General features: G+C 40.6%; 1 protein-coding gene across 1 annotated transcript in view; it reads left to right on the top strand.

The window, feature by feature from the left end:
- MYO3B (myosin IIIB) overlaps positions 1-22,104 on the top strand; it is a gene marked incomplete at its 3' end in the record, with an annotated part of 345,767 nt that overhangs the window by 185,585 nt on the left and 138,078 nt on the right. Inside the window, exons 22-24 of the mRNA XM_081095513.1 lie at positions 11,263-11,342; positions 13,613-13,690; positions 16,919-17,124. Of these exons, the coding sequence (XP_080951639.1) occupies positions 11,263-11,342; positions 13,613-13,690; positions 16,919-17,124 (364 nt within the window). The remainder of the gene's footprint in view (positions 1-11,262; positions 11,343-13,612; positions 13,691-16,918; positions 17,125-22,104) is intronic.

The raw sequence follows: 22,104 nt of genomic DNA, 5'->3' as shown, positions 1-22,104 counted from the left end.
TTCCACACAAACTCCACCAAAAATGTGGGAAAGGCAAATTAACCTGGCTCTACGAAGGGCAAAAGACTTGTCATTTACATAGACTGAACTGGCAGCTTCCACCAATGTGGCCATAAAATATGGAAAGTGGCCTCAGCTCCCCTGCTGACTGAGTTAGGAAGGGAAGCCTTGTTACCTTCTGGAAGCATTCTGATGGTTTTGTACAGTTGTATGCTGGGCTGACATCCTGTTTATGAGTTTTAAAGCTTAGAAAAAAGAAGGAGATACTATTTTTAGTTCAGCTCTACAATTTGAAAACCTCTAGGTCACAAATCTTTAAAGCTATACTTCATATTCTAAATGAAAAATATCAAAAACATTGGTTTGGCTTCCTTTAAGCAAATAGTCATCATGCAGAAATTCCGTAAGATGCCAGCAACTGCCAATTAAAAGTCAATACAGAAATGGGAAAGGAGTTTCTTTTGGCTTTGAATTTCCTATATACATGATAAAGGCAGGTTGTGTATTCAGAAAAGAGAGTGCATATCTTTCTTCAATAAAACAGCCAGGAGTACGGTTGGCCTCTTATTTTCTCTTGATTTCTTCTCTCCACAAAACTACAGCTCTACCACCATCCCCCTACCCATTTACTGATACTAACACTCAGCCACAGATACATGCCAAGGGAGGAGGTAAAAACTGCAGAACAAAATCTAACTTCACATTTTCTCTCTTGGCTCCTACAACTGTGTCATATTTTTGCTCACTATTTTAAGTTACCTCAATGTATCAAATTTAAAACAGGTTATTGTTATAGATTTAGGATAGATCCTATATAATAAAAGCCTAATATGCTAAGTGTCCAGTCATCCGGTCATCCATTCAACCAATCAAAGCATAATATGCTAATGATATACTAAGGCCGCTCAACCGCTTGCTATGATGTGCACTGACCATCAGGGCAGTCACTCTGATCGGTAGGTTAGTTTGCTGCTGGGGTCTGGCCTATCGGGACTGAACGAGACGGGTCAGACATGCCCTGGAGTCCTCCCATGATCCTTTCCTGGCTGGCCAACCTCCCAAGTCCCTCCCCGGCCCCTATCGTGCACCAGTGGGGTCCCTTGGCCTGGCCTGCACCCTCTTGCAATCTGGACCCCTCAGGGGATGTTGGAGAGCCAGTTTTGGCCTGATCCTGCAGGCCAGGCTGAGGGACCCCACTGGTGCACGAATTCATGCACCGGGCCTCTTATAGTTATAGGAAGACAAACTAAGTTATTTTTTAAACATACAAATACTATAGTATGTTTTGAACAGCTACTGAATTTAACCCCTTGCGTTTTTATTAGGTACAGTGTTATTACCTGAAATGAGAACATTTCAATCACTGCATAAATCTTAATAGTGTAGGTCTGTCTTAAGCTGACTCCCTAAACATTAGCCACACAACCTCTTGACAAAACAAAGCAGAGTTCATTGCTTACCGCAGTAAGGAAGACCATCACCTCTCAAAGCTTGGCAGTGTCTGGGAGAAGGAAAGGCAGGTCAGAATTTATTGAGATATCGAATTTGATGTAAAGAGGGTCTTTCAAAGTGAAGAAGCTTGATTAAGAATTGGGTAAGGATCACACACAATACAACAGTCCATGATTGGTGGAAACAGTGAGGTGAGAATTTTGAAATGAGGGATCTGCAGAATCATAGGGCTTAAAGTTTCTATGGATATTTTCCATTGAAGAGTTGATGGGCTCTGGGTCTTTAGGGACTCTCCTGTAATGAATCATCAAACCATTTGCTGGGACAGGAGGCTCCCGGAAAAGAAATTCATGCTAATAAAGACAGTAATAGCACAAGGTCATTTTCATGTAGACAGTAGGTGTGATTTTGGTTCTCAATATCCAAGCTGACTGTAGGGTATTTGGTTTCAGTTCTCAGGTCTACTCAGATAATCTGATAACAGATGAATTGAAGCATTTGATTTCTTATTTGGAGCTTCTTTTTTGGTAGCAATTAGACACAAATCTCTTGCATTTCAGCATTGCTTTGCAATCGTTAATAAGCTTGTTAGCCTATTTCTTGTGTTAGGGAAAATTAAAACAGGAAAATTTCCCGTACAAATGCTCACCAGCAGTCACCACTGGAAGCCTGTAACAAATCCTGCAAACCCATAGGGGGCAGCAGAGGGAAGCCGAATTCCTTGCGTGATCATTTAGAACAGCAACTCCTCCTTTCAGGCAATTCTTAGAGGTGACTAAAGATGAAATCATGGGTGCTGGGTGCTTTCCAAGGGATGAAAATCCTCTGTCTGAGGCAGGCAGGAAATTGCCATTTTAAAAAACTCGCAGCTCTGTCTTCAGACCACTTGTCTCTTTTCCCTTAAGTTGGAAGCAGGGAAATTGTGTGGGGGTCATTGCAAGCTCCACTTCAGATTCTTTTTTAACCCAGGTCCTACATAGGATATAAATTCCAATAGATGGCTCTGACTTCCTTTTCTCTGGGGACATACGTGGTCATCCTCGGTAGTCACATTTTAGGGGAGCACAGGAAGGAGGGTGCTCTAGGGCCATGAGGCATCCTCAGCCTGCAACACTGACTGGGGTAAAGTACTGAGGATGCTCTTAACATTTGAAAGAAGTGTGAACAGTGTATTTACATTTCAATTAAAATGGAAACTTCTTACAGGTTACGTTTCTAAAAGGTGTGTGGCACATCTGCTGAGGTCTATTGTTTAGTCACGCTGTAAATCCTTTTGAAACGTGTGAAAATGCTTCCCACTCATTATAAAGCTCCCGCCACCCCTGGATTACAACTTTGATGTCACCAATCCTGCTTCAAAGGCTTCTTTCTGGGCTATTAATCACAGTTTAGCCTCTGAAGATATCGCCAGAGAAAACATTGGGCATCTTTGTGCTAGACTTGCTAAAAACTTTGAATCTTGAGAGTCTTGCATATGCACAAATTGCAGCATTTCCTTCCATTGACATCTTTTTATTTTGCTGCAGAATCCAATGACGTTATAGGTAAAAATATAAATGGATCTCTTTACCCCTTGATTTGGGAGGCCAGAGATGAGAGAGGAGATGAAGGGTGGGGAATTGGGGAGAAGAGAGTTTGAGCCAGTCACTCAGACCCTTCCAAAGTTAGAAGCATAGGAACCAGAGTGACTAAGAGATTGAGGTTCAAAGGGTAGTTGCCTTACCATTTTTTCTCATCTTTTTTTTTAATTTTAACTGACCACTGCTCACAGTAGCAAATTACTGAGGTTCCCTTGCCCTCTGCTCTCTTTGAGACCTTTGTGAGCTGTTCACCCCAAATAATAATAATAATAATAATAATAATAATAATAATCAATGCTAGTAATGTGATGTAAGCACTTAACCTTGCACCAGCCCCACGTTGGCAGTGCTTTTCGTGAATTATATCCATGAATGCCCATAGCAACTCTGAGAATTAGGTAGTATTGTCTTCAAATTATACACAAGGAAATGGAAGCGCTGAGATGTTAATTAACTTGTTCAAGGTCATGCCCCTGGCAAATGTAAAGCTCTGGGGAGGACTCAAGGGGCTGCTGCCCACGCTTTCTGTGTGGGTGGCTGGGCTCCTCCCTACCTGCTGAGAGACCCATACTGCAGTTCACTCATCAGTGCCTGCCTTACAGCCTATTGCCTACCTTCTCTTTTAGGAAAACTCTCAACATCTTCTCCACATTTATCTACTTCAATGAGTAGCAGTGCCCTATGTAGAGACTTAAAATATATATATATATATTATATATATATATATATATATATATTATATATATATATATATATATATATATATATATTATATATATATTGATTTCAGAGAGGGAGAGAGAGAGAGAGAAACATCAATGTTGAGAGAGAATCATTGACTGGCTGCCTTCCGCACACCCCACACTGTTGATCGAGCCCGAAATCCAGGTTCATAGGTCAACGTTTAACCCCTGAGCCACTCTGAGTGAGCTGTATAGAGACTTTTTTAAAACATTGTGATAAAAGCACATAATATGAAATCAACTCCCCTAACAAATTTTAAGTATACAGTGCAGTGCTGTTCATTATGTGCACATTGTTGTAGAGCAGATCTCTCAAAATTTTTCATAAACCCCTAGAACAGCAACTCCCCATTTTCCTGTATCCCCCAGCCCTGGCAACCAACATTCTACTCTCTGCTCTTATGAATTTGATGACATTTGATAGCTCATATAAGTGGAATCGTGCAGTATTTGTCCTGTGACTGGCTTATTTCACTTAACATAATGTCCTCCAGGTTCATTCATGTTGTCCCAAATGGCAGGTCTTCCTTCATTCTTAATGTTGAATATTCTCTTGTAAATGTTGATGTAAGAAACATCCAAACCTGAATTTCTGTGATTTTCTATGAATTTATTTGAACCAACCTGATGACAGTTGCTGGGAAACAAAATCTCAGCATATTGAGAAAATGCTCTAGGGAATGGCAGCTTTACCGCTTATTTTATACATCAGAGTCAAAGAGGGAGATGTAAGCTGTGTTATACGAAATCTATTGGCGATATGTATGTTAGTGGGTATGGGACAGTTAACAATGAACATACAGCACAAAGAGATGGTGTTTGGGCAGCAAGATAACAATGCGGGGTCTGGGGTCTCCTGCTTTTGGGGAGTTGTGCCCTGAGGGGTCTGGAAAAAAGAGGATTAGTCTGACATTCCAAAGAGATGTTATCTTAGATGCAAACACAGAATAGATAGGCTCAGTTAAGGTAAAGATTGACAAACCCAGGACTATGCTGGCTAGGACATGGCTACCCACCATGACTCCCTCTTAGTTCGGAAGTTTTCATTTCAGACCACCCTATGAAGTTACTTTAGGTCTCTGAGTTTGTAAGGCCACCGAGCAGGCCTCCCCTGAGCTTGTCAGGTTTAGTATGTGGCCCCTTTTTTATCCACATATGTATATACCGCATTGTCTTTATCTGTTCATCCTTTTGTTACTGGTGGAAATAGGGTTTTCCCAGAGTCATGAGAAAAGCATTTCAGGGACCCATTCATAGGAGGATGAGATGTAGTGGTAAGATTTATTGGAGCAAAAATAAAGGACTTTCCCCGGGTGCCCCATGTCTCATCCATTATTAGGTGACTCGGTTCCATCTCTCTGTGGAATAAGTCCAGTCCCTGGGGCCTCAGACCCACACTTGTCCTCACCAAACCCGGAAGGCACGGGCCCAGGTATGGTGTGCCATTGGCCTGACATCAGCAGGGCATCCAAAGCTTTCATAGTTCAGTCCAGTTCATGCCAAAGGTTAATCCAGCTCGTTCTCTGTCCCTGTCTGGCTGGCTTAGTTTATGTTCCCGGCTGCACTAGAGCTGTGCCTGGAGCTGCATGGCTGAACGAATGAACCCCTGCTACCGAGATGGGCCTTGGTTAAGCTTTGACTATATTACCTTGGGCTTGGGAGAAAGCAGACTTTCTTTCCCCTCCCTCCTTCCCTCCCTCCTTCCCTCCCTCCCTCCTTTTGGTTTATGAGAGGACACTTCAACCAACTGAGCTGCCAGGCCAGGGTGAGAGCAGGTTCTCTTTCACACTAACCAATCTCTTTCCTGGCTGTTCAAGGCTGTGCTGGATTCTCCCCTTATCCAATCCCTTTTCCAGATCTTCCAGAGTTTCATACCCTTTATCCAACCCAATCTTTCCACAGATTTTCCCAAGCTGTACTCTTCTCCTTTATGTTACCATTTTGGCTTCTACTGCATATGCTTCAGTTTTGCTGCCTCCTCTGGTTCCTATTGAACATGTGCTTACTTCTCCCCCTGTGCCATCTTGCTTTCTCCTGCACAGGCATCTAGCAAAGGAATTTCCCCACTCCTCCCCTTGATCATTTCAGCTCTGGGCCAGTAGTGTCCTGGGGAGATCGGAAAGTGATTCTTCCTGCCTACTCTGGGATTAAAGCGCCTCAGCTGAGAATGTGACTGTCCCCTGGGGGACTGTGAATGCCGTGGCTTCCTAGTGAATCACGCTTAATGTCCGATTCAACTCCCTAGTTTATTAGGCTTAATCAGCAGGGATGGGGAACCTTTTTTCTGCCAAGGGCCATTTGGATATTTATAACATCATTTGCAGGCTGTACAAAATTATCAACTTAAAAATTAGCATTCTATATTTGCTCAAACATTTAATTAACTCACCCCTAATGCCTTGGCAGGGCCAGACCAAATGATTTCGTGGACCTTATAGGGTCTGCGGGCCGGATGTTCCCCACCCTGGCTTAATGTATGATTCCATTTGCTTCCTTTCTTTATTAATAAGTAGCTAGCTACCTATGCTAACACTCTATTTGGCCATTGTGAATAATGCTGCAGTGAACATAGGAATGCAAACACCTCTTCAAGATTTTGTTTTCAATTCTTTTGGATAAATACCTGGAAGTGGGATTGCTGGATCATATGGTAGTCCTATTTTTAATTTTTTCCAAGAATAGGTCTTTTACTTCCTTTGTTAATTTATTTCTAGGTATTTTATTTAGTTTTTTTCCCATTGAGTATGATGTTAGCTGTGGATTTGTCATATATGCCTTTACTATGTTTAGGCTATTTTTAAATTTTTAAATAACCTTCATACTGTTTTCCATAGCAGTTGCACCATTTTACATTCTCATCTGTAGTACACAAGAGTTCCAATTTCTCCACATCCTCACCAACACTTGCTATTTTCTTTTATTGTTTCTTAAGTTAAAATTTTAAAGACAATTTAAATAATTTTCCTACTACCCTTCTAGGTTCTTGGCTGAGAAAACCCTGCAATGAAAAGACAGATTAAAAAGAAAAAGCAGATAACAGGAGGAAAACACACAGAAGTTTAACAACATTTATACCTCCTGTGTACATGGGAGGGACCCAAGAAATTTAGTAACTCCTTGAAATGGCCCAAGCCACCATCATAAATACAATCTCTGGCTAAAGACAACAGATTGGGGGCAGGTGGGGGGGGGGGGGGGCGGGGGGCGGGGAGGGGAGGTCAGTTGTGTAAGATGACCAGAAAAAGCACAGTGAACAAGGGTAAGATTGTTATATAGATTGAAGTCCTGGCCTTTTGTACTAATAAAAATTTCTAGAGATTTAGAGTCATTTTGTTTTTCTAGTGCAGGAAAGGGGACACTCTTACAAATGAAGATTTATCTTATAAATGTAAATGTTCCTTGCATAAGGATAACTTCTACTCTGTTTTCAGAGCTTCACTTGTGCCTGCTGTTTCTTAAAGTTAACCATCTTAAAATAATCAATATGCCAAAGAGGAATATATTGGGGTAATATATTTTGCTCACCTTCATTTATAATGACCTTCCTAATAAGTATGAGGTGATATCTCATTGTGATTTTGATTTGCATTTCCCTCATTATTAGTGATGTTGAGCATCTTTTTATATACCCATTAGCCTTTTGTATGTCATCTTTGGAGAAATTTCTATTCAAATCTTTTGCTTATGTTTTAATTAAGTTATTTTACTTCATTTGATATTTTGCTCTTGAGTTATAAAAGTTCCTTGTACTGGTGACCCTTGAGCAATGCAGGGATTAGGGACTTGTCTTTCTCTGACTGGCTTATTTCACTTAGCCAAATATCTTCTAGGTCCACCCAGGCTGTCACAAAAGGTAAGATTTCCTTCTTTTTTATGACCAAGTAGTATTCCATCATGTAAGTTTACCACATTACGGCAAATTTCCAAGCGGTGGGAAGACAGACAACCAGGCACTTGGAAGATTCAGAAAATGCGCTTTTTATTACAGGAAGCACCAGTGCTGGGTGAGGTTTGCTGATATTTTGTTGAGGATTTTAGTGTCTATGTTCATCAGGGATATTGGCCTATAATTTTCTTTCTTTGTGATCTTGATCTGGTTTTGGAATTAGGACAATGCTGGCTTTGTATAATGAGCTTGGAAATCTTCCCTCTTGAATTTTTTGGAAAAGTTTGAGAAGGATCCGTTCCAGGGCTTTTGTTTTTTGGGACTTTTTTTTTTTTAGTTACTGCTTCAATTTCACTATCTTTAATCTATCTATTCAGAGTCTCTGATTCTTCATGATTCAGCTTTGGAAGAGTGTATGTTTCTAGGAATTTATCCATTTTGTCCAGATTGTCCAATTTGTTTGCATACAGTTGTTTGTAACATTTTTTTTTAAAAAATACTTCGTATTTGTTTGGTGTCAGTTGTTACTTCTACTCTTTCATTTCTGACTTTATTTTATTTATTTGGGTTCTCTCTCTTTTTTTTTTTTTTTTTGATGAGTCTAGTTAAAGGCTTGTCGATCTTATTTATCTTTTCAAAGAACCAGCTTTTGGTTTCATTTTGGTTTCATCTTTTGTATTGTTTTTTTAGACTCTACTTTGTTTATTGTTGCTTTGATATTTATTATTTCCTTTCTTCTACTCACTTTGGACTTTGTTTTTTTCCACCTTATTTCATGTTCATGTAATCTTCCATAAATTCTTTCCTTAATTCTAAATGTATAAAAGAAACTACAAACTGTCATTCCATGAGTGTTCGAGATCTCACTTCCTTGCATGTCATCAGTTGGGCTCAAATAAACTCATAAAAATTCTGTACAGGTTTGGGTGTCTCTTATTTTGACACATGCATTTCCCATAGAGTTGTTCAAGGTCCACTGCATATTTTGGAAATCAGTCCCTTGTCAGATATATGGTTGCAAATATTTTCTCCCATTCTGATTGGTTGCCTTTTCTCTCTGTTGAAGGTTCTCTTTGCTGTGCAAAAGCTGTAAGTTTCATGTAGTCCAACTTTTCTATTGTTATTTTGCTGCCTGTGCTTTGGTGTCCCATCCAAGAAATCATTGCCAAGACCAGTGTTATAACCCGCCCTCCCGCCCCTCCCAAACACACACATTTTCTTCTAGGATTTTTTAATAGTTTCAGGTCTTACTCATAAGTCATTAGTCCTATATGAGTTGACTTTCATGTCTGGGGGAGGGACAAACTCTCCTCTACCTTCAAGGTTCTTCTGGGTGGTCTAATAGACATGAAACAGATTAGAAAGAGAAAATAACCAAATTTAACACATATTTATGTATGGGAACCCAGTATACAAGAGAGTCAGAGACCCCACTTGCAGGAGAGGTTTAGAGATAGAAGAGGAGCTTGAGCTATATAAGACATTCTGAGCTGGAGGTGAGGTAATACACGTTGGGGGCTACATGATAAAAAGAGCAGATGTTTAGTACATAAAAGTTTGCCCTGTCAGGTAGGTGGGTGGAAGAGGTTATCACTGACAATCTCTTATGGGCAAGGTCTCTAATTTGAATTCTTCTAGGCAGTTAAGGATGGGGCAGAAGTTTCTCCTGAGCCTGGGGCTAAAATTGCCTTTAGCTCAAAACAATTTGCATACCACAGAAGAACATTTTGGGGTGATTCATTCTGGACCCCACACATGTATAGTGTAAGAGGCATCAGTTTCATTGTTTTGCATGTAGATGTCCAGATTTCCAACACCATTTGTTGAAGAGACAATACTTTCCCCATTGTGTAGTCTTGGCACCATGTTAAAGATGATTTGATTACATATGCATGGGGTTGTTTCTGCTCTCTCTCTCTCTTGTTCCATTTATCTATGTATGTCTATCATTATGCCAGTATCATTCTATTTTGATTACTGCAGCTTTATAATATATTTTGAAATCAGATAGTATGAAGCCTTCAACTTATTTTTTTCTTCTTAAGATTGTTTTGTAGCTTTGGGGTCATTTGTGGTTCCATATAAATTTTAAGATTGCTTTTTCTATTTCTACAAAAATAGCATTGGGATTTTGATGGAGACTGTGTTGATTCTGTAGTTTTCTTTGAGTAGCATGGACATTTTAATACTATTAAGTCTTCCAATCCAAAAACACAGTGAAGTGTAGCAGACTATGGAACTCTGATAAGGATTATTTTGATCTGAAGATAATCAAAGGCACCCGAGAAGCAGATAACAAAAATTCTCTGCCTAATTCCCTATTTGTCCCCTATTTGCTTAAACGCAGGATATAAAATTGTAAAGCAGGATATAAATTTTTACAAGTTCTTTGCCTTCCTCTCTCTACCAGGAAGGACAGAAGTTAATCACCACAGACAACTCTAGACTCTTATCAGGCCAGAAATAATACCAGAAGGATAAACTTACTAACCAGTTCTTATCTTCCATTACGTTCCCACAACTTACTGCCCAGAAACAGAGTTCTTTTCTTTGTGTTGTTGCTTCTTTACAAATTTATTGTCCCTTTGCTAAGATGTTCTAACCGTCCTTTGAGCTACTTATCACTGAGCACTCCTGTGTGTATGTGCAATGTATGTGTTGGTAAACTTCTGCTGGTTTTTCTCTTGTTAACCTGTCTTCTTTCAGTCTGGTTTGCAGGTCCCCAGCCAATGAACCAAAATAGGTAGAGGAAAGAGATTTTATTTTCCTCCCTCACATCAGGACGTCTTTTTATTTATTTGTGTCTTCTTTAATTTTTTTCAGGAATGTTTTGTTGTTTTCAGTGTACAAATCTTTTACCTCGATTAAGTTTATTCCTAAGTATTTTATTCTTTCTGATACTATTACAAATGGGGTTGCTTTCTTAATTTACTTTTCAGATTTCCATTCTTAGTGTATAGAAATACAACTGTTTGGGGTTTTTTTTTTGTATGTGATTTTTAGATCTTACAACTGTGTTTTGAATTCATTTATCAGTTTTAACAAGTTTTTTTGTGGGATCTTTAAGATTTTCTACATATAATAAATATATCACCTATAAACAGAGATAATTTTACTTCTTTCTTTATGATTTGGATCCTTTTATTTCTTTTTGTTGTTTAATTGCTTTAGCTAAGACTACCAGTACTATGTTGAATAGAAGTGGTGAGAGTGGGCATCTTGCCTTGTTACTTATCTTAGAGGAAAAGCTTCTAATTTTTCACTGTTGAGTATGTTAGCTGTGGGCTTTTCATATGTGGCCTTTCTATTCCTAGTTTGTTGAATAAATTGAAGACTTTTTGTTGTGTCTTTTTTGCTTATGAAACTAATAGAAATTCAATTTATATGATAAATTATTTACAAATTATTTCTTATAAATAATTATTATAATTGATTTAAAATTAATGTCATTGAAGTTTCAAATTTTAAATTTTTCAACTTTTACAAATTCAGAGCAGATCATTTGAAAAATTCAGAAAAATATAAGAACACAGAGAAAATTACTCGTGATCCTATTCCTTAACTTTCCTCTACTTTAACTACTTTCTCTTTTTTCCCCCAGGTAACTTGGCCCAGACAAGAGCCAGGATAACAGCAACTTCAAGATCTTTGCCTCCACATTTCAGTGCTGGGAAAGCCAAGGTGAGTAATAGGTCTGTACCCAAAATAATGTGGACTAAAAGGTGGGAATAATTCTAGGTGGGCAACATTAGTTTCCTTTATCTGGCCTACTACTTGGGCAATCTGGAAAATAGACTAAAGGCATTTAGGAATCAAGTATTAGGAAATTTGAAACAACACCATAAAATTCTTTACAATCCTGTGTCAAGGGGAAAAACATTTCCTCTACCCTCTTAAGTTCAGTAGTTGGAGGACTGTGAAATAACTCAAAATGATAGACTAGCAAGAGAAAAGGCAGATTTTAATCATGTTCATATAGGAGTTCACCAAAAATGACTCAAAGGGGCGATTAGATTTTGGGGCTTATACACCATCGTAATAGGAGATGAGAAGGAGAAGGAGATTTTTCGAAGAACAAATGACTTCTGGGAAACAATCCAATTACAAAATGGGTAAAGGACCTGACTAGACACTTCTCCAAAGAGACAGGAGCCCAGCAGCCCTATACCTTTGGAGTATGAATTGGTGCTTCTGTCTATATTTTTCCAATTTTCTGCAGGGGATGGTGCTGATCTTGAAAATAATACGTATTATACCTTTTAAATTATGCCTCTGCAGAATTCATATCGATCAAGACTTTTCTGTTCACTAAGCTGTTAAATTCTCAAATGCCAAGGCCCATTGTGCATTGTGAGGGGGATGGTAACAGGTAAATTTTACTAATAAAAGAAATGTGCCCAGCTTTTCGGCTGCTCTTTCACAGTGCACTGGAGCCCCAGGGGCTGGCACTGGCTGGCTGATTTGAATAAAAAGGGAGGGAAATGATGGAGGAAAAGCAAGGCTTCGAAGCAAGACGTGGTTCTTCAGGGAGAACCTCTGACTAGAAGAAAGTGGTGGGGACATTCCTAAAAGTGTGTCCCAAACCTAGCCCCAAACCTCACTAGTTCTGAGCTCTATCATCAAATGGAGGTGAGATGGGGGAAGACACCTTTAGGCAGATGACTGGAGAAAGCATGTGCCTCTGCAGATGGGGTGGGTGTGTTGTGTTTGCTTTTCTCTTTTCTACATCAGCTCAGCCTTCCTTCTTAACACAGAGCTTTTGTTTCCCCCTTTCTCACTAAACAACAACAACAAAAAAATTAAAAGTCAAAGCCAAGCAGTTATACCATTGCTTCAGCTGCATACAAGTAAATGGATAGTTTGGGGAACCCATCCAATCTGCAGCCTAGAAAAAGAAAGCCGCACTGCCCCCAGCATCGTTTCACTTAGAGAGAGTCCCATGTTTCTGCCCACTCACGACTTAGGTTGCTTTTCTAGCTCTGTAAGATGTAGCTCCACATTTATTCCCCTTCTTAAGTAAACCTGTGTTTCTTTGTCCAATGGAAGCTCTTCCTCCATTATGTGCACAGTCTCCTAAATACCTCTGGAGGTAAGCCTCGTTCGTTATTCTCCCTGCCCCTTGCAGCCTGTTCCGTTAGCACCCACTTTCCACTTTTGTTGAACAAGGAAGTGGCTGCCTGGACAAGAGTCTGCCGAGTGGAACACGTGTGCTGACAGTAGCATCTTCCTTTCGAACGTTCCTGCTTCTCTTGCCACCTGTTCAGAGCAGATGGGAAGCCGCACGGTGGAGGCCAGCGCTGACATGCCATTCGGGCTCTCTGCAAACCGAATAGCTTCGTGTGTGCAGGAGCAGAGCGCTTACTGTTGAGCTACGACAACGAAACACAGGCTGCCTGCCTTTGATCCCTACAGTTGTTTTTATTCCTGAGCTCCTTCCAGTCAGCCCAGGCAGTTGGGACAAACGATTGGGAACAGATGTATCCCAAGCTCAGGTCCACAGTGAGCACGTGGGAACTGTGGGAGGCAGGAGGGAGTGGCAGCATCAAGGTCTGACCGCAGGAAGGCCACTGGGTGGGCTTTGGGCCCACGTCTTTATAATCACCCAGCTTCATGGGCCTTTGCCAGTTTTCTTGTACAGAATAGTTTGTTCTCATGTGACAGTAGTGGAGAACTTAGCAGGGGCCCATTGGAACATGGAGAAGTATAGATATACCACTGATTGGGGTTATGCTTTAGTACGTTGCAGAGTGAGGTCATTGTCAAGCGAGTAGAACAGTGCAAATTCTGTTTTTCTTTGATATGTCTTCAGAATTTCTCCCCAAAGTGTGCACTATTGTGTTCTAAACATTAAGGCCTCTCAGATATTTGACCAAACAGCCTTTCAGATTTTGAAAAAGTTAGACAATGAATTGTCTATATCCTCAAACCAAGTCTTTCTGCTTATGTTCTAGGTGGATACTCTGGAGGTAATACGGCATCCGGAAGAAACCACCAACATGAAGAGACAGACCATGGCTTCTTACTTCCGGGTATGGAGTCTTCTTTTTATTTTTCTGTTATTCCTCACCCGAGAGTATTTTTTCCATTGATTTTTAGAGGATGTGGAAGGGAGGGAGGGAGGGAGATAGAGAGAAACATCGATATAAGAGAAACACATCGATTGGTTGCCTCCCACAGGCCGTACTAGGACCAGGATGGAACCTGCAACCCAGGTATATGCCCTTGACCAGAACTGAACTGTGACCCTTCATTGTGTGGGCCAGTGCTCTAACCATTGAACAACATCAGCCAGGGCTGGAGTCTTCTTGATCTGTATTCTGTCTACTTACAAAAACGACTTGCCAACCCTTCCCACAGAGACCCGGATCTGATAGAATCACTGAAAGAAGCCAGTTAAGAAAGGTGGGGGTGTGGAGAGAAAATATTATAGCCAGAAACCTCTGCCTCTGAGTGCAGTGTTCCCTGATCACAGGAAGATCAGATGAAACCCCAGGTGTCTACAGAGAGCCCTCTCAGCCACTGGCTCACAGCCCTGTGCATTGGATGTGCTGATTCTGTTCGCATGGGAGCTGCTGCTTGGCCTTAAAGCTACTGTAGTCAGCTACTTTCCCAGCATATTTACTGAAAAGCAAAGTAGTTAATAACATTTCAGAAGGTGGTTTATCAAGTTTAGGTCCTGAGAGAATCTATCTTAGCTTTGACTTTATTTTCCTAAATTGAATTGTCCTATTGCAAGACCCGTTTGTGTGAACCCAATTATTTCCCATCTCGGCTGACCAGTTCTTGATATTCCATCTAGTAAAATGACTCCTTCGAGTGAAACATTGTCTCTAGAACAGCGGTTCTCAACCTGTGGGTCGCGACCCCTTTGGGGGTTGAACGACCCTTTCACAGGGGTTGCCTAAGACCATCGGAAAACACATATATAATTACATATTGTTTTTGTGATTAATCACTATGCTTTAATTATGTTCAATTTGTAACAATGAAATTGGGGGTCACTACAACATGAGGAACTGTATTAAAGGTTTGCGGCATTAGGAAAGTTGAGAACCACTGCTCTAGAAGGACTCTATTAAATGCTCATTATATAGGAAAGATAAGACATGGATACTCGTACCAAATTTGCACAGATTGGCTTATCTTTAAATTATAGATTGGGTTGGAAGCCCTTAGAGATCGTGTACCACTCAGAGCTCATGCCCAGCTAGCTTCATAGTGGAGATGCTATAGGCCAAACACAGAACTACTAATCTCAGGGACAAATGATAGGGTTGTAGGGTGGGGTTGGGAAGTCAGGTGGGGAGCTGGGTCGGGGGCTGGAGTGGCCAGACAGGCTGAAGGACAGGACCCTGGAGCCAGCACCGTGGATATCCGGCTTGATAGGAAGCTATCAGGTTCAAGAAGGATCTAAAGCCAAGAAGTCTAACCTAGCCAACTATGCTTCAGAGGCAGCCTAGAATGAGGCTCAGGGTATGAATGACAGGGGCCCAGAGGCCTTTTGTCCAGCACTTTTTCCATATAGTGATCTCTGCTACAGTTTCTCTGGCAGGAAGGCATTCAGCCCCTGTTTCATCATTCATGTTTGTGCGTTTCTAATTACCACTTCTTTCTTTGTTTTTGTTTTTTTTTTAATGTTTTTCTAAATTTAAATCTTTTGTTGTTTAAAATATTACGTATGTCTCCTTTTTACCAGTTATTTCTTATCTTGTCCCCTTTGGCAGCTATATCCTCTTTGTGACTTGGTGTGTGTGTGTGTGTGTGTGTGTGTGTGTGTGTGTATGATGGGACTTGGAGGCTCTGAGCAACTCTGTGAAGTCAATCCCAAGAGCCTAAGATCCTTCTATCAGCAGAGAAATCTCTGGCTTACAGTTTTTCAAAAATTGACAATCAATTTGGTGTCCTCAACATACTGCTCCCCAAATGATAAATTCAGCAAATAAGGTGTATTGGCAAGCTAGGTAATACCATTTTGGATCAGTAGGAGGTATGATTATGAAATAATGAGACGGATTTCCTGGGTGGCTTGTAATTGCTCCTTAAGGTGTGTCCAAAAGAGGAGCTGCACAGGTGGGTTCCTTAGGGGCAGGGCTATTCCCACCGCATCCTCTTCGAAGAGTTTGTGAAAAGGTCAGGCTGGCATCTTGGGGAATATATTAAATACAGCTCTGCCATGGCCATCCCTGTCCCCTGAGATTACCCCTCCTGCTCACACCTCCAAACATGTAATTGACCCCCTTGCACAGCACCCCTCTGCTTTCCCAGGTGTTTTCTGTCTGGGCCAGCTACTCGGCGTATGTTAGTTGATCTTCATTATAATCTTTTTTTCCTCCTGTTTTCTTGTTTCCTTTGCCCTCTTTTTCTGTTTTCCTTTATCAATGGTATCAATAAGATTTGCTTAGACTTTCTGGTGGTTCCCAAGTTGAGGAAGAACTAAACCCTTCCCTAAAAGCTGGACATTTTAAATTTCAGATATAGCTTCTGGAGTATTACCTTGGAATACCAGAGAGAAGCTAGTTCTGGAGATGGAGTTATGAGGTGACCTAAGTATGTTCTTAGGCAGCTAAGTCTCTGCCACATGGGGATGTTGCTTGGCACTACGTGATGTTTAAAGAATACTATGCGGCTATAAAAAAGAAGGATCTCATACTCTTTGAGACAGCATGGAGGGACCTGGAGAGAATCACGCTAAGTGAAATAAGCCAGCCAAGAAAGACAAGTGTCACATGATCTCACTAATATGTGGAATCTAATGAACAAAATAAACTGCTTCTAGAGCAGTTTATTGGCTTGTAAACAACTCATGGACTGACGAACAAAATAGTTCCAGAGACATTGAAGTATGCAATAGACTGACATATTTTAGGAGGAAGGAGGTGGGGGTGGAGAGAGATTAACCAAAGAACTTATATGCGTATATGCATAACCCATGGATACAGACAGTAGTGTGGTGAAGGCTTGGGGAGGGGGCAGAAGGCGGGTGGAGAGGGTTAGTGGGGGGGCGGGGGAAGGGGACATCTGTAATGCTTTCAACAATAAAGATAAATTTAAAAAATATATATTTTTAAAAGAATGCATTTGAATCTGGAAGCAGCTGTAAGTACTCTTCAGAACTTATGTCATCACCTCTTATTGTTGGTTTCTTGTTCAGCCTCAAAAAAGTCCATGAGTTGTTTACAAGCCAATAAACTGCTCTAGAAGCCCCTGGAGTTCTCCATTCCATGGGGTAACCTCGCTTCGTGTGTTTTTCCCGTCAGTACTCTCTGATGGATCTGCTCTCCAAGATGGTGGTGGGACAGCCCCACTTTGTGCGCTGCATTAAGCCCAACGATGACCGAGAGGCCCTGAAGTTCTCTCAAGAGAGAGTGCTGGTCCAGCTCCGCTCCACGGGGATCCTGGGGACAGTCCGCATCCGCCAGCAGGGCTATTCCCACCGCATCCTCTTCGAAGAGTTTGTGAAAAGGTCAGGCTGGCGTCTTGGGGAATATATTAAATACAGCTCTGCCATGGCCATCCCTGTCCCCTGAGATTACCCCTCCTGCCCACGCCTCCAAACATGTAATTGACTAGTTATCAGTTACCCTTCACTTGCTTAACATTGCATTTTTACTGTGCTCCAACTAAACTGCAGTGATCTAGAGGACAGATTAAATTCCCTTCTGATCACATTGAAAATAGAAAAATGTCCATAGATAATTATGTTATATACCCTTAGTTTTCACAACCTTCAGTTATTTAATTGGTAGGATGAAAGTATCTCTCCATAAGTGGGTCAAGATTCTGGCAGATGCGAGTGCACCCAGGCACCCACTCCTTTCCCAGCTGAAACAATGGCTTGGCATGATATGATGGCTAACATTTACCTGGCACCTAAAATATTCCAAATGTATATCATTTGATCCATGGAACAGCCCAGTGATCTAGGCTCTGTTGTTGTTGACATAAGAAATGTCCAAACCTATAGATGCTAGGAGTTTATTTGGGAAGCAAGTCTCAGATGTTCTGGAGAAGGACAGTTTTGCAGTTCTTCTTATACCTTGGAATTAAGAATGATTACATGAAGGCAGGCAAAAGCAAGGCCAGGAACTGTACGATTGGATTATAGAATAGTTGACAAGACTATGTGCTCTCTTGAGGGTGGTTATACCTCCAAGGGGTCTGGAAAAGAGGACACCCTGGCATTTCAAAGGTGTGTTAACCTAGAATTGCATAAGAACAATGGACAGGGCTTGCTTAAGGCAAAACAAAAACAAAAGCATCCACCTATTTATAGGCCTGGGGTATGACTGCCCACTCCTGACCTGTCCAGTTATGGTCAGATCATCCTTGAGGTTACTTTTGGTCATTGGTCTTGTCAGATTTATTATAGAGCCCCTTTTTCATTCACATTATTATCTCCATTTTACACATGAGAAAACGGAGTCACAGAAAGAAATCAGTGACTTTTGCAAGTGACTAGTCCCAGGCCAGTACCTGGTAGAACTAGAATTTGAACCCAGGCTGTCTAACTTCAGCATCCACACTTTAATCTCCTCAGCCCAGTGTTTGTTAAAACAGGTTTCTGTGGAGCTTTTTAAATCCAGAAATTGCCTTTATCTTGGAATGAATGAATTGCTCTTCTTTTCTGTACAACTGCTATAGGGATACCTTGTATATGCATATGATTACAGTAGAATTTTCACAAAACCTTATATGAAGAAATAAAGGACGACGATAACAAAAGAACTACCTCTGAAAAGCGCTCTATGTGAGGATATCCAGAGAGGAAAATTAAAATCTGTTATGAAATCTGCCGCACCCCATCAGTCATCTTTACTTTCTTTTTACCCCCTTTCTGAAACTTAGGTAATTTTCCCAACAGTTTCTCAAAGAATGAGGCCTAAAATGGCCCTTGCTTCATCAAATCTTCCAAACACCACTGCATTCCATGGAGAAGACATGGCAAAAAAGTTACTTGCAATAAGAGCTTTTGAATTAAAGATAAGGAGGTAGTGGCTTTTTTAAAAGAAGTGTCTTTGAGTCTCTTTTTTCCTCTTAAATTTAGAGGTGGAACAACAAAAAAGAGATTATCTTAGCACATAAATGTTGCTAGTCAAGTATGTTTAGCCACTAAGTGTTGAATACATAAAAATATTTAAGAAAACAGGTCAAATGCTAAACAAATTGGCACATCTTTGTTCAGAAAGCCAGTAGGCAAGTATGAACAAGAGTTTCAAACTGTCAGTAAATCTGAGGGTATCGAAGATTTCTGAGCCAGTAAGTTAATTCGTATTTTGATCCTTTTGAGCAACTTAACAACCAAATGGGTGAGTTAGCAGTTTTCTCCCTTGATGTTATTCAGCAAATAGGTTCACCTCTTATCTTTCTGTTCAGGAGTACTGTTTTGTAAACTCTTAGCAGGAAATATGCAGACAAGACAAAGGCAGCTAACAGAGCCATTCAAGGTTTATCAGGTAGAGGTAAATAAAAGATGAAGGCTTGTTTAATGGTACTCTTTACCTTTTTGTATTTTCTGGCCTTCGGGACTGGAATCCTGGTGTGCACACCTAAAAGGCAGTGTTTGGGGATCATGTTGTCAGGTTCCAGAATGAGGAAGGACTTCCCCAAGTCACCCAGGTCTGCAGACACTTCCTTCCCCCTTCATCCTTGAGTTTTCTGGCAAAGGGACTTGGAAGTCCCCTTCCAATTATTTTCCATTCATGGAGCCTTTGAGGAAAGGATTGTTTCCAACACCTTCTCATCAATGAGGCCAGGCGGGTTGGAAGTATTTATCTATTGTCAGGTAGGCATGAAAGAGGCCATCAGGCAGGTAGCCAAAATCTCCTGGAAGTTATACTGTTGAGGGACATCACAGAAAATGGCTATGAATGTTCATGGCTTTGTGGTCAATGGGCTCAGAAGCATGGCTCAGCAGGTCTACACTGGGACACACATGTGTTGACCTGTGTTCTGACAAATGTCTAAAAGATAGGACAGCACGTTCAGTTCCAAGTCTTATGGTTTGTTTATTAAACTATTGTAGTAAATAATAAGTTTAGTAAGATCAGATTTCTAGTCTCATTTTGGACATAATATTTGACAAGTAACCTATTGTTTCTGTAGAAAATATTTCCTTGTCTGAAAGATAAGAAGGCGGGGATATACAGATTTTCAGGGGTTGCACACAGACTCCTGGGCCTTACCTAACCTCTAAGTCTTCCAGAAAGGCCCACAGCTTTCTGGACCCGATTCAGAGCAGCTGTTAAGCTAATGTCTGTTGAACAGAATGGTCATTGGTCTTGTCAGATTTATTATAGAGCCTAGATTACTGGGCTGTTCCATGGATCAAATGATATGTGGCTTCCCTCTTCTCTTTCATCAGCAGCTTCCACCTCTTCTCATGATGGCGTAAGAGCCATGGGGCCCTGGAATGTCCTTCAGCTCATTCTCCCTTCTCTTCCTCCACTCTCTCTCCTCTAGAAATCTAGGTGTCACCGTTGTCTTCTCCTTAGTCTCTTCAAACAGTCCATTACCAGACTCGGTCAACTTTACCTGCTGAAGTTGCTGAACAAGTTTCCCTTGGGAATCTCCCATCCCTTTTTTTAAAGCTTTATTAATCACCCACTTCTCCCAGTGTCTATTATTATTATTACTTAGTAACAACAGCTTAATTGAGATATAATTCACATATGACACCCTTTTAAGTACAATTCAGTGGTTGTAATGCATTCACAGAGCTCTGGCTGGTATGCTCAGTGGTTGGAGTGTCGGCCACACACCGCAGGGTCTCGGGTTTGATTCCTGGTCAAGGGCATGTACCTGTGTTGCAGGTTATATCCCAGTACCCCTGGGCACACATGAAAGGCAGCCATCGATGTATCTCTCTTACATCTATGTTTCTCTCTCTCTCTTTTTCCCTCCTCCCTTCCACTCTCTCTAAAAAAATAAAGATTAATGGGAAAAATATCCTTGGGTGAGGATTAACAAACAACAAACTATATATAATTTATATTCACAGAGATGTGCAACTATCACCACTATCTAAACTAAGCATCTATTCATGTGTTTACTGGTCATTTGTATATCTCCTTTGAAAAAAAATGTTTATTCAAATTCTTTGCTCATTTAACTGTTGATTTTTATATATTCTGGATAGCCCCAATATATGATTTGCAAATATTTAATCCCATTCTGTGGGTTATTGTTCCAATTTCTTAATGATGTCCTTTGAGGCACAGAAATTTTTAGTTTTAGTGAAGTTTAATTTTTCTATGTGTTTTTTTTGTTGGTCATGCATTTGGGGTCATATCTAAGAAACCATTGATTAATCCAAGGTTATGAAGATGTATTCCTATATATTATCCTAATAGTTTTATATTTAGATCTATGGTCCATTTTGAGTTAATTTTTATACCTGTTATAAGGTAGGAGTCCAAATTAAATCTTGTGTACATGGATATTCAGCTTTTCCAGCACTATTTGTTGAAAAGATGTTCTTTCCCCTGTTGAATTGTTTTGGCATCCTTGTTAGAAATCAACTGACCATAAATTGGTCATAAATTATTTTTGAAGTCTCAGTTCTATTCTAGTTATCTATATTCCAGGCCTTTTAAAGCTCTTTTGCCCACCCTTTTGACATAGCTTCCTAAATGAACTTCCTTCCTATTCTGTTCTTTAAAGAACCACTAGCATACGATTTACCTAAACTTCCTGTCTAAGCATAATATTGCTTGCTTGATTAAAATCCTTATTTGAATGACCATCCAGACCTCCACTGGGTACCCAATATAGGGCAGTCTCCATGATCTGGCCCCTGCCTACCTCTCTAATCTCTTTTCTTCCAACCTCTCAGCTCACACTCCAGCAAAAACTGAACTACTTGGAGCTATACCCATGCTGTTCCATGCGTCTGTGCTTTTGCTCATGCTATGCTGCCCGAATCCCCCTTCACCAGGTCCTCAGTATACTCACCTAATCCTGCTCATTTCTTAGGGCTTTGATCGGCATTATCTTCTCTGCAACACTGTCCTTGACGCCCCCAGGCTGGGTTAAGAGCCCCTCTGATGAACTTCATTGGTGATATTTACTACGTTGTAGTGGAAAGTAGCTGCCTGCCCATTTCTTACCTTGACATTAATGACCTGGGAGGCAAGAATTTTTTTCAGCCAACTTTATATCTGTACTGTCCAGCACAGTGATTGACACAAATTAGGTGTTTGATGAACATTTATTGAATCGAATCAAAGTCTTACTCATTCTCCTTCATCACTAACTTCCTTTACCATCTCCTTACTGACACTTTGGTCCTGACTGTTTTGAAGTGCATGGCAGGTATATGGAGCTGGCTTTGTTGGGGTTAAAATGAACTTGCTCAATGGTTACACAATGGTTGGCCTTTGCATCTCCTCTTTTCTCTGATGGGAGGTCTTTACATGGTCATCTCCTCGTCACCTTTTAAGCTCCA

Source organism: Myotis nattereri (assembly GCF_964212035.1).
Source record: "Myotis nattereri genome assembly, chromosome: 7".
Classification (NCBI taxonomy): Eukaryota; Metazoa; Chordata; class Mammalia; order Chiroptera; family Vespertilionidae; genus Myotis; species Myotis nattereri.
This window is presented reverse-complemented; position numbering and strand designations above follow the sequence as displayed.